Source organism: Megalops cyprinoides, chromosome 17 (genome assembly GCF_013368585.1).
Source record: "Megalops cyprinoides isolate fMegCyp1 chromosome 17, fMegCyp1.pri, whole genome shotgun sequence".
In the NCBI taxonomy this organism is placed as follows: domain Eukaryota; kingdom Metazoa; phylum Chordata; class Actinopteri; order Elopiformes; family Megalopidae; genus Megalops; species Megalops cyprinoides.
Window position 1 is genome coordinate 12,956,112 of NC_050599.1, and position 14,801 is coordinate 12,970,912.

The 14,801-nt window shown below is 38.7% G+C and overlaps 2 protein-coding genes across 3 annotated transcripts in view; one reads left to right on the forward strand and one right to left on the reverse strand.

Annotated features, from left to right (window-relative positions):
* The window catches only part of nbas (NBAS subunit of NRZ tethering complex), a 142,858-nt gene extending 137,364 nt beyond the window's left edge, over positions 1–5,494 (reverse strand). For both annotated transcript variants that reach the window (XM_036549571.1, XM_036549570.1), the window contains exons 1-6: positions 5,392–5,494; positions 4,835–4,886; positions 3,993–4,029; positions 2,773–2,850; positions 2,473–2,520; positions 1,905–1,948 (exon numbers count right to left, since the gene is read on the reverse strand). In XM_036549571.1, coding sequence (XP_036405464.1) covers positions 1,905–1,948; positions 2,473–2,520; positions 2,773–2,850; positions 3,993–4,029; positions 4,835–4,886; positions 5,392–5,484 — 352 coding nt within the window. In that variant the 5' untranslated portion in view covers positions 5,485–5,494. The remainder of the gene's footprint in view (positions 1–1,904; positions 1,949–2,472; positions 2,521–2,772; positions 2,851–3,992; positions 4,030–4,834; positions 4,887–5,391) is intronic.
* A 304-nt stretch (positions 5,495–5,798) lies between these two features.
* On the forward strand, positions 5,799–14,507 carry ddx1 (DEAD (Asp-Glu-Ala-Asp) box helicase 1). The gene is made up of 26 exons (XM_036549709.1): positions 5,799–5,848; positions 6,096–6,147; positions 6,532–6,595; positions 6,701–6,730; positions 7,210–7,306; positions 7,432–7,479; positions 7,730–7,813; positions 8,066–8,149; positions 8,273–8,349; positions 8,427–8,499; positions 8,627–8,703; positions 8,802–8,916; positions 9,043–9,181; positions 9,286–9,346; positions 9,623–9,721; positions 9,828–9,917; positions 10,076–10,264; positions 10,551–10,602; positions 10,753–10,899; positions 11,479–11,570; positions 11,661–11,733; positions 12,289–12,361; positions 12,545–12,587; positions 13,084–13,179; positions 13,577–13,697; positions 14,171–14,507. The coding sequence occupies exons 1-26, from the start codon at positions 5,833–5,835 to the stop codon at positions 14,299–14,301; spliced, it is 2,223 nt and encodes a 740-aa protein (XP_036405602.1). The 5' UTR covers positions 5,799–5,832; the 3' UTR covers positions 14,302–14,507.
* Positions 14,508–14,801: the final 294 nt, after the last annotated feature.

The following is a 14,801-nucleotide window of genomic DNA, read 5'->3' on the forward strand; positions in this document are numbered from 1 at the left end:
GGACAATAGAGATGAAAGGGGTTATCCTTTCCAGGGGACTTGATATAAAGTGTTCATATGAAAACGCTGCTGGAATTGTTCCCCGGATTCAAAGAAGCTTTTGCAAAGCCCTGTCAGTCAAATCCAATGGTCCCCATGACAACAGCCTTATCACTTGGATTGCAGGGCAAGGGAAGAGAGATTGTGAAATGCAAGTAAGCATTTCTTTTTCAGTAAACACTCTACAAAAAACTCTCAGGTGAATTCAAATTAGGGAAAAAAGCCTTACAAATTATCTACAGTGAATGACAAAGAACACCAAGATAAATACCCTTAGAAAAGTATTAAGTAAAACCATTAATCTTCTCTGTTCTGCTTGAGCTAATTAATCTAAATTTATTACAAAGAATAATATGCTCGAATAAGTATGTAATATAAGAGCAAATTTTCAAATCATAAATCTGTTTTTCTGTTTCCCATACCCCCCCCCCCTTCTTAATCGGCAATGATATATGATCAACAAAAATACTTGCAATAAAAATGCTGTGGGTAATTTCATCCAACAAGGCTGTGCTATAATTTGTTGTCGAGTGAAACTAGGAAAGACAGGACATAATGTTTAAAAGGTTTCTTATATTGCACTAATATATGTAGGTACGTCAACTTCAAAATCCTCACAAAACTGTCACACCTTGTAGTGCATCCCTACAGTTGCAAGGAACTGCTGCTCTGCTGATCTGCAACATATATATCTATGTATATATGTATGTATGCATGTATGTATGTATAAAAATAATATCTCATATTCAGGTATACTCTATATATACAGGAGACAAATCTGAGAATTGTGCAGATAGATTTCAATTTACCATAATGTCAACACCCTTTCAGAATAAATGCATGTAAAATAGGACAAAGAAAGAGACACAGGCTTCAGTGCTGTTTCTTAATGGCCACTAGTTTACAGATGCACTTTCATGCATGTTACATTTTCTACACTGGATGTAGTTTCTTGCCAGCAGCATGAGGAAAAATTAAAATGAATTATGTGCAACTCCTCTTCCAGTCGAGGTTTTAATCAAAAGTCCAGAAAACACATTTATCTGTGCTAGACTCCATGAATTGTGCTCCAAAGACAGGATGCATTGCAACTCTTGATGACACTCTATGACTGAATACCATTTACTTGAATTTCCATTAAATGGAATATAACCATGGATGATTTTAAAGACTGTGTGGGCCATGATCTGAAATGACACACAGACCACACAGAGTGAAAAAGTTATTAAAAATGGAAATGAGATTCTCTGGAGATTTTGGGCCGTTGTGGTTCAAAAATAAAATAGCAAGTTTGGAAAAAAAAACACCGCATTGTTAAAATGTTGCCTCGTCTAATTATCAAGGCGATTTGTTTTGGTGCAAGTGGAGTCCTTTGTTAATTACTGCGACATGAGGACTCTGATTAACTTTGGCTTGTTTTGCAGCTGGTCTCTAATTAATGACGTGTCAATAAACACTACAAGGAAATGCCACAAACTGTGGAGCATATAAATCACCAGCATGCCGCTGGGCTTTACTACCATGCTGGCTTTACAGCACAGCAGAGCAAAGCCCGGCAACTCTGTTCCTGCATTGCCACAGTCCTGCAGATTCTCATCTGAATGAACGGTGTGAATCAAAGTGCCTTTAACAGCTGGCCACCTGCTCGCACTGAGCCCAATAATTGATCCAGTTGTGTAATCACGGGCTTGGATTGAATAAAACCCAGATAAATCTCCAGTAAAGAGCAGGCTTGCCTACCCCTGTAATAGATTATGAATTTAACAAACTGCATGTTGTGCTTTTCTGAAACATTGTTCATTTTACTGAATTGGATCAGACATTTGAGATGAATGTAGTTTAAGGTCCGGTTGGGAGAACATTACCTTGGCATTTTCCAATGAGTGAGCCAAAATCATCTCTGGCAGACCTAGACAATGATCAACAGAATAAATGATTAGGCTACACTGAGAGAAAATCAAAATCACTCCCTATCGACTTGTGTGATTCATTTGCATCTCTCTTGATAGAATGACCATTTGCCAGTGGTGGTGGGCAAGAGCCAGACACCTGATCATACACACTTCCTCATTTTTTTGACACTGGGAGCCAGGGTATAGCATGTGTCTGTTTGGAGCTGATAGCAATATTTTCCAAAATGCTCATTTTCTTACGAGTGACTTTGTGGGTAAGCAACAGACGACAGCTGCCAAGGGCAAAATAATGAAGGCTGCTGAAATTCAGAGAAAGGAGGGGGTGAACATGCAGGAAATCCTACATGTGTATATTAGCTTGAGAGAATGTTAGTGAAAATATTGTACCTCCCCTCTCACTATAAATATTTAAAATGTAATATTTACACCATGCCCAGCTTCCATACATTATGTAAAATAAAGCTGTACTAAAACTATAAACAGCTCAGCAAAAGCATTAAAATAATTAAATAAGACTTACCTGATTTCCACACACTGATCTTGAACCACTGCCAATAGCTTCCCATTACTGGGGTACAAAAGAGGTAAAAAAGAACAAAATGAAATAAAATGTCTCAAACTAACAGACATCAACATCAATTTAGCATGTTCAACAAGCTCAAATACTGAAGACTTTATTACAGCAGTGAATCAATACCAGGTTTAGATTCAAATGCCTTGTCAAGTTTAAAGCACATAATTAGATGAGTGACTTGGCTGAAACGAGCTCTGAATTGTCCTATAAAGAGAGAGGGGGGAGAAGAAAGTTAATTGAGATTACCTTGCCAGCACCAGCTGCCAGTTGATTTGTTTACTGACAAGTCGAACAAGTCCCGGGGGCAGAGAGGAGCTGGAAGGGCTACATTACAAGATCAAATATTTATCCATTAGGGCCAGAGAAGTCAATACAAGGTAAACTAATTACCACGTCCACAAAGCTTAAGGCAGGAAACAATGGAAAGCTCAGCCATAGACTCTGATTACTCAAAGCAATAGCATATTTATTTGGTCTACAAATATTGCACACCGCAGTGGTAATAACAATAGCAATAACAACAACAACAAAACAAAAAACAAAAAAAAAAATACATAAATAACAATAATAATAATAATAATAATAATAATAATAATAATAAAGTGGGTTTTAAATGAAGAACATGTCATGATCTAAACATCACAACATGACTTTCAAATAATGCTGCTGTCATTTAATAGATAATTGCTATAATTCAGATAATCAAAACAATCATAATAGTCCTAACAATCAGATAGCCTTAACTAAAATCACACACAGCCATATGCAAAGTGCAGCTCTGGGTCTCTGTTTGTTATCATTGTTGGCAAAATAAAAATATGATGACAACTACTAAATCCCAAATCAGAAGGCATGAATGCCAAAGCATTTTACCATTTACAGTTATTAGTTTGCATTTCATTATATCCTATTTGCATATGCACTTATGGTAGTACCCACTCGTCAATACAAGCCAACCCTGTCTGCTTTATACATGTCTAGATGTACTATTGCTAGTAGTCTTGTGCACTGAACTATATTTAACATGGTTTAGCCACCGTAACATGCCCGCGGTTTCTCAGAATACCAAGCAGCGAGCTTGAAGGGCAGAGTTTAACGGTGCCAAAAATAATTCTTGGACTTCTGTTTTGTCATGTTAATGAAAGGACTGAAAGGCCTTCAATCATGTTACAAAAAATTTCAACACACTACAAAAGAATTTTTAACTTGGGGCCTACGAAAACCCTCCACTTTGAGATTACAGCTCACAGCATCACTGACAATTCAACTGTTGTTGTAATTGATAAACTAACCAATCACACTGCAGTTAGTTTGAGTTGCAGGTTCAGTATTTTTGAAAATGGTGACAGGGCAATAATATAAAAACAAAGCAAGTGGTGCATCCAGACATACATGACACCAGATATGGGAGGGAGTTTATGGGCTGTTAATACGTAAATTGTAAAGCAACAAAAAACATTACTTACCTATACCAAAGATAGTGTAAGAAGAATCTAAATGGTCCTGCAAAACAGAGTAAACTCATCATTTTAGAAGTGTTCTAAAGCCAATCATATCTTGTTCTTTATCTATGTTCTTTTTGTGACACTTAATTATTGAGTGATTCTACACATGAATCACTCAATAATTAAATGTCACAAATAAGTTGTTGTGGCTCATGGTTTCATTCAATTTCTGCCTGTACATTCACTGCAAAAATATTGCCTTTTACCTAAGTATACCCTACCTGGGGTTAGGTTGCGTTGTCAAGTATAATACACGTATCAAAGTTCATTATATAGATTCATTGTATAGACCTACAGAATTGACACTGGTAGACAAACACGCTGTTGTAAAGATAAGCCCTCTCCCATTATTTCTGTATGAAATGTCAATGTTTCATTGTATATTGCTTATAGTAATCTTAATTTCAAACAAATTCTATGAATAAACTGTAATGAAAATGTAATATTACCTGTGTGGTAAACAGGTAAATACTGCTGAGAAACATGTCAGCATGCATAATAAATCCTATTAAAATGGGACTGATGTGTTGGCAAGGTAAACGCCAGTTTCACAGTAATCAGTTAAATTCTTCTGTTTATGAGCATGGGGCTATTAAGTGCAGGCAGACCCCAAAAAAGCTTTGATATATAGTGTGCAATTTATCTTCTAGTTCACCTGTCCACCAAGCTCAAACGTATCGACTTGTGGTTAATGGATTCATTTTTGACTCAAAATGATCCACTCCATTTGCCATTCTCCCAAAATATTACATAGCTTGCATCATTCAAAGTACGCTCTCCGTTAGACATATATATTGTCTTACCAGTCACTGCCTTTGCAATTACAGATGAACTATGTTCCTTGTTCCCTCTTAACTGCAAGAAGGAAAGAAAACATGATGCTTTTTATATAGGCGTGACAAACCTTTCTTGGCAGAATAGTAAGCACACAGTCAGAGCTGCCTAGCTATATTCAGTTAATTAGCCATTTTGCTTCTTTGTTAACTAGATAGTTACTGTAGCTTAGTTTGATTAGTTAGTCATAAAGTAAAACCGGTAACAGCTTCCAACTTGAAATACTCACGAACAACCTATCGCACTCATACTCTGTTACTCTTGGTAGCTATCAGAAAGCTGCCTTCATTATGGTTAACTTCATAGCCCCTCGTTACTATTAATTACAGCCTGGTTATTTTGTATAGTCTACCAACAGCGGTGCAAACTTGCACTCATCGATAACCGGTTACGTGGCTGTACTGTAGCAAGCTTGGTGGCTAGCTAGCTGTGACGGCACCTGTTTTTTGCATGCAGCTATCAATACATCTGCACAAAAAATTCCAGTTCAAATAAAATATAAAACCAGCTCTGGGTGCTAACACACCTGTGTGTCGGTCTCCGGTGGCCATTCAGTATTTATTAGTAAGTCGTACAAAATGTTCTCTTCTTCGCTCTCTAAAGTGTTATCTCCAGCCATGTTTACCGTGAGCAGCACAGCCCGTGCATTGGTCGACGGTGCCCTGTAAGGCGCAAACGTACTACTGCTGTCAGAATCGCTTTTTCCTGGAGTATGACTGTTGAAGTCGCGTCGACGTGTTGATTTAAAAATAATCAAATAAAATATAAACCATAATAACAAAAAATTATTTTAAGTAAATAATAAACATTCTCTATCGCATAATGAAACATGGTTGTCCTACGCGAAAGTAATATTCGGAACTGAAGATGTTAGGGAATTGGAGTTACTCAGATCCAAATAAAACGTCGCACCCTGTCAAATAATCAGTACACGTTACATCCGGCATATTCCTGCTAGCTTGCAGACATGGCAGCGTTTGCGGGTGAGATACAAAAACTTAGAAAATGCGTATTGTAGCTTCCCAGTTCTTATCGGCATGCCTAGTCAGCTAAATGTGCTCATAGCAGATAGTTAGCACGGTATATCATTAATTAACATTCTCTAAGGCTGTTTTTACTTTATTTTTTCCCCATGTCAATGACTCGATATTTTAGCACGTCTGCCCATCGATAGCTAGGTTGCTGGGTGTGTTGTGCTCTCTATAAATGTATGTTTTTTTTTCTTTCTAGAAATGGGTGTGATGCCTGAGATCGCTCAGGCTGTGGAGGAGATGGACTGGCTGTGAGTACAATAACGTACTGTAGGTTTTGCTGAGTTCAGTGCACAGTTGCCATGACAGGCCCATTCAAGAGATGTAGATGAAAGACCCCAATTTCAGCACGAAACAGGTGCCATTTGGATTGATAGTGAAAGTTGCCTGGCTGGTTTGTAGCTAAAACAGTTAATTTTTTTGCACAAGAAAAATATAGCCTAATCATTCTATCTAGGCACAAATGGGATTAACAGATGTAAATTGATAACTTTGTTTTAGAATTTTAAACAGTTCATCAGTATCATTAGTTGATAAATTTGTTATTTTGTAGTTCTAAAGCAGTTGCTTGCCAGCTGTTGCAGCAGATCAAAGCTCGATCAAAGTAGCCAGCGTAATTTTCGATGCCATTGCAGGCTCCCTACGGACATTCAGGCTGAGTCCATTCCTTTAATTCTTGGAGGTGGTGATGTGCTCATGGTGAGTTTGTAGATCAATAAGTAATACCAGATAAAAAAAAATACCCAATTATCTCATAATAGTGCATCACAGAATAATCTGATCTGTCTGTCTCTTTCTCTTCAGGCTGCAGAGACTGGCAGTGGAAAGACTGGTGTAAGTGAAATAGATTTTTCAGGGTGTATATAATGTCAAATGTCACGGTTCCCCATACCATTACATTGTTGTTATTTAGCACATGCTATCCAGAGGAATGTACAGAGTGCATCATAAGTACAATTGTCTGGAGCAGTGGGTATTCATAAGGTTTTATCAAAGTAATTTTTAAGCCTTTGACAGTAGCTTATTTAGCCCTCTTATCTCTCAAGTTACTTGGAAGATAATTACCACCAAGAGAAAAGGCACACTACAGTATTACTTCCATTTAAACATACATATTACACTTTACAAACTATAAAAAATGTAGATATTTGTCAACTTTAAGTTGCATAGCTGGAGAGTGCAAGTCTGGTTAATCCCTGATTTAAACCTGAAGCGTTTTGGTTTTGAGTCCAGCTCCCTAATGAGTACACTGTAAGACTGCCATGTCATAATGTGAAATCGTAATGAGCTTTCGATTTAATATTTCTTTAAAGGCCTTCAGCATTCCAGTGATTCAGATCGTTTATGAAACCCTGAAGGACCAACAGGAAGGCAAGAAGGGGAGGGCCTCAGTGAAGGCTGGAGGGGCAGGTAGAGACCATGAAAAAAATGTGTTTCAGCTGCATGACCGTTTGATCTGAAATTTGACATTTTTGCAGTGTGATAACCGGATAACCGTTGTGAATGTGATTTTTCTTGCTTTTCTTTTTTTTCAGTCATGAACAAATGGCAGATGAACCCATATGACAGAAGCCCTGCCTTCGGTGGGTGCATAAATAATGCTGGGTTATATAAACATCATTTCCTGCAAAATGATATGTGGCGTTCATAAAATGTGAAAACTCATATCCATCCTGCTTTTCCCTCATTGATAATGAAAGTTTCTGTTTCTTGTAACAAAGTCGTCAGAATCCAGCCTCTTGTAGTTAATTACTAATAAAGGGAGATGAGTTACAGCTAGTAATTACAATATTAATGTCAATTCAACACCCCTTTTTTCTTCTTCTCTTCCAGCCATTGGTCCAGATGGCATGTGCTGCCAAAGCAGAGAGTTTAAGGAGTGGCATGGATGTCGCTCAACAAAAGCGGTGTCAAAGGGTAAGAATGTGTTGATTTCCAAGCTTCTGCTGCAGTGCTGTCCACATCCTGTTCTTTAGGGCTGCAGGTTAGCTTGTCTTATAGATTTTTTTTTACATCACGTCCTTTGGACTGAGGTGAAGGACTAAGGACTTCGATGGAACAAGAAACTTCTGCCAAATTCTGTGCTTCTCCTGCTCTCAAAAGTGTATGTTTATTGTAATAAATTGCAAAAAGCAAACATCGCAGGGTTTGTGTTCTCATCTTTCATAGGGAAATACTATTATGAAGTGACTTGCCATGACCAAGGTCTGTGTCGTGTGGGATGGTCCACTGCCAAAGCTGCCCTGGATTTAGGCAAGTTCCCGAAAGCAAGAGAGCCATGTGCCGTGATCATTATGCTCTACCGTGGTCTGAAAACATGTTAGATACACATTCAGAAGGTTCATTCTGATTCTTTTCACTCTTTAACATCATTAGGTACCGATAAGTTTGGATTTGGATTTGGAGGAACTGGCAAGAAGTCTCACAACAAACAGTTTGATAACTATGGAGAGGTAAACATTAAATGTGTATTATTCTCATTTGGATCGGCTTTATTAGAACAATAGTCAACCCATTTTGTTCCTCACAGGAATTTACCATGCATGATACCATTGGATGCTACCTGGATTTGGAGAAAGGCCATGTGTCATTTTCCAAAAATGGTATGTGTTTTTATTATGGCATTTTGAGACATGACATGTGTCACACAGATCTTGATTTGTATGTGAGATAAAGGTGAGACAGAAAAACGGCTTCATCACAACCCTGGAAAAATGCTTGCTTTCATAGGGAAGGATTTAGGTTTGGCCTTTGACATACCTCAGCATTTGAAAAATGAGCCATTCTTCGCTTCCTGTGTGTTAAAGGTAATCAGCAGCCTCTTTAGATCTTTGTTATACACTTTTAGTATCCTGAATGTGTTTGTAATGTAATTCCATTTTTTTTTTGTTTTTTTTCCCCACAGAATGCTGAACTGAAGTTTAACTTTGGTGACGAAGACTTCAAAAATCCACCCAAAGAAGGCTTTGTTGCTCTGAATAAAGCCCCAGAGACACATATTGTGAAGTCTAGTCAGGCTGGTAATGTACATTTCTATTACATGTATATAAAAGTGTAATTGCCATCACTTTAGTTTGTATTAGATAAGTGTTTGTTTAGCTGAGACAGAGACCTCACATACTGCTGATATTGCCTCCTTCTTGTAGGAACTGCACAAGTGAGCCAGGTCAAGAACCTGGCAAATGCCCCAAAAGCACTCATTGTTGAACCCTCAAAAGAGCTGGCTGAACAAACACTGGCCAATGTGAATCAGTTCAAAAAATACGTTGAAAATCCTAAACTAAGGTGAGAATGGCAGCAGCAATCTATCAGGACCATTTCCTAAGTACTAACCTATTGTGCTTCCAGTACATGTGAAATGACATATGGTGTACCTAAATGCCTTGTAGGGACCTTTTGATCATTGGAGGCGTGGCAGCAAAAGAGCAGCTGTCTGTTCTGGAGCAAGGGGTACGTCACAGGAATTTATCTTTCAGTTTCTTTAATGTTTATTCATGTTCATCCAGGACATTTGGCATTGCGTGAACAGTAAGGTTAAATATATAAATGTCAAACATTTTGATGTATTGCAATATATATTTTAATGAACATTCACGTGAAATTACCACAGACTCCTAAGAATTTCCTATGAAGAAAGAAACCTGGTTCGGTCACCATTAACTCAAAATATCTGCATACTGCAGATAAACTCTACTGACTACAAAGGTATACTTGATTCCCTACCAGGTGGACATAGTTGTTGGGACACCAGGTCGATTAGATGACCTTATTTCAACTGGGAAGCTGAACCTGTCTCAAGTGCGGTTCCTGGTACTGGATGAATGCGTACGTAAAATCTGTTTTATACTTTTTTTATTTATTGACAGGATATCTTTGTGATGGGGAAAAGAGTTTCTTTTAATCTTTCTTTCCCTTTTTTCCCCTTCACTAGGATGGGCTCCTGAGTGCAGGATACACTGATTTCATCATGAGAATCTACAACCAGATTCCTCAGGTCACTTCTGATGGGAAGAGATTGCAGGTAAAGACCTCCATGCTACACCCCATTTCCACACATTCTTTCCCTTCTCCTAAATTTTGCAACCCCCACCCTCATCCCCTACTGTCGTACTTAAACTTCTTACTGATAATTTCCAGGTTCTTTGTACTAAACTCTTGTATCGGCTGATTGGTTGCCAGGTGATCGTGTGCTCAGCGACCTTGCATTCCTTCGATGTGAAGAAGCTCTCTGAGAAGATCATGCACTTCCCTACCTGGGTCGACCTCAAGGGGGAGGATTCAGTGCCAGAGACGGTCCATCACGTGGTGGTGCCCGTCAACCCCAAGACCGACCGACTGTGGGAAAGGCTCGGCAAGAACCACATTCAGGTTCCTGACTTTCCAATTGGTTCCTTTATCTCCAAGAGTTCACTATCAACAGCATATGGTACAGAAAATTATGAAGTTATTGGAAAGAAAGTAGCTCATCAGAAACTGGTTGCCAATGCCAATAATAAAATTTTCTTAATCATAGAAAACTTTATTCTTGGCATTCTGGCTAGCTCTGGGTGTTCCTCCACCTATGCTTTCTGTTTCCTGTACTTCCAAAAGAAAATAATGCTCAGGTTGTTCTGAAAAGCAGCCAGATTTGTGACATTGACTTCCTGTTTTCCAGACCGACGAAGTACATGCTAAAGACAATACTAGACCTGGTGCCAACACTCCAGGTTTGTGTGAATTTAGTTCAAAAGTAGTTAAGCTTCTCATTTTATTTTTAATTCTTTCCTCTCATTGTAAGTTGAAACAATTTAAGATCATGCAAGATCATGTCATCAAGACCGGGGCACAAATCACACCGATAATTCCTTTATTTCCAGAAATGTGGTCTGAGGCTATTAAAATCCTCAAGGGCGAATACGCTGTCAGAGCCATCAAGGAGCACAAGATGGATCAGGCCATTATCTTCTGTAGAACTAAAATAGACTGTGACAACATGGAACAATACTTTATTCAGCAAGGCGGAGGTGAGAATGAGGAATACTATTTATGTCTAATCTCTGAAACAATGTGTCCTAATGTTAGCTTTTCAAAGGTAATTTCAGCTGTGTCATCTGTGCAGTTGTAAGGATTATTCTTTATACAGTCATTTCTCTCCAGCCAGATGCATCCCTTAGTTAGTCTGCAGCTGCTGAATGTGCGCTTGGAGGGTGCTCGTGTCTGCAGGTCATTGGCATTAGCAAGAGTTATCCTTGAGACCAAAGCCTGCCTACCTATAAGTATACATCAAGCTTAAAAACTAAGCTTCAAATATGCTTAGTGACATCATATAATAGCACCAAGACAAGTAATGTTTGAAAAGTGCAAAACTGTTCAGATGGTGTACCATTAAGAACACTGTTTCATGCTGTAATAGTAGTGCTAATAACCTGGCGGGGGGGGGGGGGGGTAGCAGCGCTATCCAACAGTGACAGATGCTTAATAAGCATTTGACAAAGTAGCCTTCAGCATAATGAGATGAGAAATAAAAAGCACTTGATTTGATTATTTTGTTGTATGATTGCATTGCATTATTGGAGTCACTAATATCCACTTTAAACCCCCAGGACCAGAGAAGAAGGGACACCAGTTGTCTTGTGTTTGCCTTCACGGGGACAGGAAACCAAACGAGCGCAAGTACAACTTGGAACGATTCAAGGTCTGTGATAATGTTGAGCGCCATGTATGCATTAGGCTGGGCTTTGCTTATTTGTAGCAGGAATGCACATTTTCTTGATGATCATTCCAGAAACAAGAGGTGAAGTTCCTGATCTGCACTGATGTTGCTGCTCGAGGAATTGATATCCACGGCGTTCCGTACGGTAAGGGCTGCATCAAAAGCTAGATTTCAGTAATGATAAAAAAGGTTTTATTGTCGCTTAACTTCCCATCCATTCATATGTGTTTACGTTGGCCTGCAGGAACTTGTCATTTCTCCATCTTTACCGTTTTCTCCTCATTTTGTACCACGTGACAGATAGTTTGTCTGAAATAGTTCTTCCTGCTAAATGTGCCACCAATAAAGTATGAATGTGTAAGGTCAGCTATTATACAACTATATATTGTTGTCAAAGGAGTAAAGCCTAAATTATTAGCTGCCAAGTCACCTTCACATCACATTTAATCGATTAGAAGGTTCCATTGAAGTTGGCTAGAGAAAAAAATAATACTATGCCTTTCCTTCAGTGAACAGTATTTTTTTTTTCCCATTTAGCAGTTGCCTTAAAATAGGTGCAGTATTTCTCTGAAAACCAGCTTTATATAATAAATATGTATAACGCATAATAAATATATATATATTTTAAAAATAATCTCACAATGGCATTTTGTGTCATAGCCTGAAAGTGAAAGCCACAAAATCTCATAACTGTTTTTAGTGATCAATGTCACTCTACCGGATGAGAAGCAGAACTATGTTCATCGTATCGGAAGAGTTGGGAGGGCTGAAAGGTAAGTCAGGACGGTGTGTTAGTAATATTTTAAATCTCTTTATTTTGACTTTTTTTGCAGTGTTAATGTTCTTGATGATACGTAACAGAAAGTGTAGATTGTGTGTTTTTAATACTGTATCACTGTATTTTCACTGTATTTTAATACATGTTTTTAATACTGTATCACTCTTCAATCTCCTAGGATGGGTTTAGCCATATCGTTGGTGGCTATGGAGAAAGAAAAGGTAAAATTTACACAATGCATCAAAAGTGTGACTTGCCAAATAAATGTTTTTTGTTCTTTTTTGAATGCTTATGTTCTTTTTCTGGAAGATGACTGAATAGAAACTGTAAATCAGGGAGACCGCTCACTCCAGGTTCCTTCCTGGGTTAGTCTACTTTAGGACTTTTGTGCTCTCATAATACATATTCTCAAAATAGAGGCACTTCTGTTGCTGTTGAGGTTTAGTTTGGTTTGTATAGGCTGTGTTTTCTAGTATTTCTGGCGAATAACAACCCTACGCCATTCTCTCTTTGAAATTGTTGCAGCATTATGTTACAATGATGGAACTTTCTTTTCAGCCAAGCACAGAAGCATCAATATCCCATATACAGGGTTTGCTATCTTGTCTCTGTAAAGCTGAGGGTTTCCTTGTTTGACACTGCTGTGGGGGCATGTGGGACATATGTGTCCAGCCTGTGCATTTGAGAATGCAAGCTTTTGTCCCTCTGTGTGTGTAGGTGTGGTACCATGTGTGTCCCAACAGAGGGAAGGGCTGTAACAGAACCAGGCTGAAGGAGGAGGGGGGCTGTACCATATGGTACAATGAGAAGGAGGTGAGGCCTGAAGCACTTATTACATCTGTCACACCCATTAGCACTGTCTGAAGGACCTCTGTCTGAGTTAGGTTAAAAGGTTAGGACTGTTTCTAACAGCTAGCATTCACTTTATTCCTTAGGATCCATTATGTTGTCATTTTATTTAATTGACTGTGTGATTATGTGTGCTTGTGTGAGTCTGTACATAAAAATATTATATGTGTTTTTGCATATTGTCTGAAAATGCAAGCACATTTTGACAACAATGCTTTTGCCAGTGTATGTCAGATGGAATCTCCCAACATGACTCTCATAAACCCAGACTGTTAATATACTGGTCTGAGCGACATAACTCGATCCAAATGAAAGGTGGCTGTGTAGCGTTTGATTAGATTAGAGCTTCCTTCCCCTGCAGCTCCTGGCTGAAATTGAGGATCACCTGAAGTGCACCATCACGCAATGCGAGCCGGACATCAAAATACCCGTGGATGAGTTCGATGGGAAAGTCACCTACGGCCAGAGGAGAGCCACTGGAGGTCTGTTAGCATGCCACGTGCTGCTTTGCGCTCATGAGACATTTGAGATGTGTTTATAAGATTTACCATGACCTGAGTAACTGTGGAGTCACAGTGGTCAGCTGGATTGGTTTTCTAAGAGCTGATTTACTTTTAAGCACTGAAGTCCTTTGAACACAGAATATACAGGAAAAAGTCAGTTGATTAAGTGAGAGTTGGTGAAAATTACAAGGCTTGCATACACAGTTCTTGCGACTGTCTATCACTATTTTCAAGTCATTGAATTTGTCACTGTTCTTGGAAAGTCAGAAAATTGCCGAAATATCGAACAAACGTTTTTGTTTTGCTGCTGGCAAAATATGTCCGTTTGTTTTGCTACCTAGCTGTCTTGATGCCGTATACTGTCAAGTATAGCAGATTCACTCACGTAGGACTTTGACATCCAAATGTGTCTGGCTCAGTTTGTGTGACATTCTCTTGTCTTCCTGTGACAGGTGGACTCTACAAGGGACATGTGGACGTGCTGGCCCCCACGGTCCAGGAGTTAGCAGCACTGGAGAGGGAAGCCCAGACCTCCTTCCTGCATCTCGGCTACCTGCCCAACCAATTGTTCAGAGCCTTTTAAAGGGCCATGCTTTCGTGTGTCATCCAAGCACTACAGTATCTTACCTAGGAAACCATTTGCAATGGTAAAAATGTCTAAAAACTCATTTATTTGCAGTGTAGCTGAAAGTTTAGTTTGAAACGTGCTGACATTAAACAAAGCATTTTTTTTTCCTTGGAAATGAATAAATATGGCTTGTGTTCAAAGTCAAAGTAGCCTTGAAATAAAATGCAAGAGCAAAGCTGTCCTTGTGTGCTCGTTTTATTTTCTTTGACTGATCAAAGTAATGATTTGTCAGAAATTTGCCACGGTAATTGTTTCTTTACATTGCAGTTTCCTTTATCATCTCTAGGTGTCAGGTTTGCACCATGTTATTGAACAGCAACCAGTCCGTCACTTGGAAGGCAGAGATATGTGTCAGAATTACTTCTGGTTAAATACAGATCCAAGCAAGTGAAAATATCCATGTGTGTGTATCCGTGTGTGTGTGTGTGTGTGTATATATATATATAATTATTTTA

Coding starts and splice junctions, on each gene's coding strand:
- ddx1 (XM_036549709.1), top strand. Junction 9,182..9,285: donor GTTGAAAATCCTAAACTAAG/GTGAGAATGGCA, acceptor AATGCCTTGTAG/GGACCTTTTGATCATTGGAG. Junction 9,347..9,622: donor TGTCTGTTCTGGAGCAAGGG/GTACGTCACAGG, acceptor ATTCCCTACCAG/GTGGACATAGTTGTTGGGAC.